The 2,541-nt window shown below is 36.2% G+C and overlaps 1 protein-coding gene across 1 annotated transcript; it reads right to left on the bottom strand.

Moving 5' to 3' along the window:
• Window positions 1–336: 336 nt before the first annotated feature.
• Window positions 337–2,266, bottom strand: LOC146526429 (uncharacterized). Its single transcript, XM_085207134.1, has 2 exons — window positions 2,213–2,266; window positions 337–1,334 (listed from the first exon to the last, which is right to left on the bottom strand). Exons 1-2 carry the CDS (start codon window positions 2,264–2,266, stop codon window positions 414–416), a joined length of 975 nt encoding a protein of 324 aa, XP_085063260.1. The 3' UTR covers window positions 337–413.
• Between the last annotated feature and the right edge of the window lie 275 nt (window positions 2,267–2,541).

Raw genomic sequence — 2,541 nt, forward strand, 5'->3', positions numbered from 1 at the left:
CTCTTCCCCCAATAATCTATTAAATTCAGAAGCTTCCTTAAAATATTTTTTAACTCAATCTATTGCATCAATTAATTTTTTATTTTCTATCCTATTGAATTTATTTCTTATAAAAATATTTATTAATGATTTATTATTGGATAAATAGGATTCAGAAGGATGGAAAAATAATTCACTCGCAAGGGTGATCAAAGGGTGCGCAGCCTTTTAATAACAGATTCACAAGAGAATGACAAACATAAACGTCAATAGTGTTAGATTATTAACAACTTACAAATAAAATGTTGCTACTTAAAATATGTTAATTATAATGTATAATAAAGTTAATTATTTAAATTAAGAAAAATAAAACTATTATTTTAAAACTATTATTTTGGTCTTGAACATGCCCCCGGCCGTTGAAAGCTGGCCTTTCAACACGACTCGTTGGCTACTGGAAGTGGACATATTTTACTGAAAGACCTTCGGACCACTCCTGTTGAAGTTTTAATATCGGCCACTCTGTTAACTCCATCACTACCAGGGAATACAGCAACCACTCGACCCAGTCTCCACTTTAATGGTGGTAGATTGTCCTCTTTGAGAAGAACAAGGGAATTCATAAGCAAGCCATCTTTACAGGTACGCCATTTTATTCTTTGTTGGAGCTCCGAGATATATTCCTTGCTCCACCTGGACCAGAAATGCCGTCGTAACTGTTCGATCCGCTGGAATCGAGTTAAGTGATTGTAAGGATAGTCGCCATGATCAGGAGTCGGTAAAGACATCAGTGGTCGTCCGATGATAAAATGTCCTGGAGTAAGAGGCATGAAGTCTTCGGGTTCTGGCGATAGAGGTGTAAGCGGTCGGGAGTTGAGGATCGCCTCAATTTGAACTAAAACTGTGTAAAGTTCCTCAAATGTCAAATTACAATTTCCCAACACTCGCTGAAGATGAAATTTGGTTGATTTTACACCTGCCTCCCATAAGCCTCCGAAATGCGGCGAATAAGCCGGTATAAAATGAAATTCAATTTGGTCATTGGCGGCAGCCGATGACAGCGAATTACAATTATGCTTTAAAAATTTTGATAATTCGTTGTAAGCACCAACAAATGAAGTCCCATTATCCGAGTAAATATTTAAGGGTTTTCCCCTTCGTGCAATGAACCTCCTTAACGCTAACAAATAATTATTGCTGGTCAAATCGCCTACTAGCTCAATATGAACGGCTTTAGTTGAAAAACAAACAAAAAGTACAATGTATACTTTTACCAATCTGCATCCACGACCTTGACGGCTAGCAGCATAAATTGGACCGGCATAATCAACGCCTACAGAGATTGAAAAGGAAAACTATTGGATAATACGCGATTTTTGGGTAAATTACCCATGATAGGTGAAATAACTTGACCCTTCATACGACTGCACCTTACGCATTTCCGATAGCAAGCTTTGACGAGATTACGGCCACCGATTGGCCAATATTGTTCTCTAATCGAGGCAAGTAACAGCTGAGGCCCTGCGTGTTTAAGTCGCTGATGTTCGTGATTGACAAGTAACTTAGTGAATTGATGTGTGGACTGTATTAATATAGGAAACTTTTTATCATATGGGTACTCTGAGTTACCCAAGCGACCACCAACACGCATAATGTTATTTTTATCGAGAAAAATATTAAATTTGAGTAATGGGCTCTTTTTTAACAAAGGCTGGTGGTTCAATAGCAACGAGTACTCTGGAAATGATTCCTGTTGTGAGAGACTCTTAATAGTAAATTTAAAGCGTCTTGCAAATCCGTTTTACTTAAATAATTATGAGTAATTTTATTCTTTTTACATAATTTAATAAATCTCAAGGCGTACGCAGTAGCACGTATTAATCTAGACATATTCGAAAAACGATTAAAATTTATGAATTGATTATTATTGGAAGACATTTCACTCGTGGACGTAGTGAATAATGAAATTTATGGTCGTAATTCAGGTAGAATTCAGAGTTTACCGTGACTGGCCAACATAATGAATCCTCCTGTAAAAACCTTGGCTGTATTTTCCAAAATTTCGACGACTTAAATCTTTTACATTATTATTTAATGTGTTCAGTTGAAGTGACTCATCAATGGTAATTAAATTGCATTTTGCATTAGACAACTGATTAGATGAGACTGAACCACATACTAACCATCCAAGCTTAGTTTCACATAACGTAAGGGTACATTGACCTTGACCTACCTTTATGCGCTGAGAACCTAATAGGTCCCAGAATACATCAGCACCTAATATCATATCAATCTCGGCAGGTGAATGAAAGTTCGGGTCCGCTAAGCAAATATTGGATGGGAATTTAAACTGCGATAAATCTAATTGCTGAGATGGCACGTTACTTGTAATAGATGGTAAAATAAAACATTGCAAGCTAGTAGTATATTTATTATTCAATGATTTTATTGAAACTGTGCACATTTTATTTACCTGTGACAGTACGCTGTTAACGCCGATTAAGGATTTATCAATTTCAGTTATATGTGTATTCAACTTACTATATAAACGTTCCGTCATTA

This window comes from Heliconius melpomene, unplaced genomic scaffold, assembly GCF_056956725.1.
Source record: "Heliconius melpomene rosina isolate 202511_hmr_F unplaced genomic scaffold, ASM5695672v1 ptg000038l, whole genome shotgun sequence".
Lineage (NCBI taxonomy): Eukaryota > Metazoa > Arthropoda > Insecta > Lepidoptera > Nymphalidae > Heliconius > Heliconius melpomene.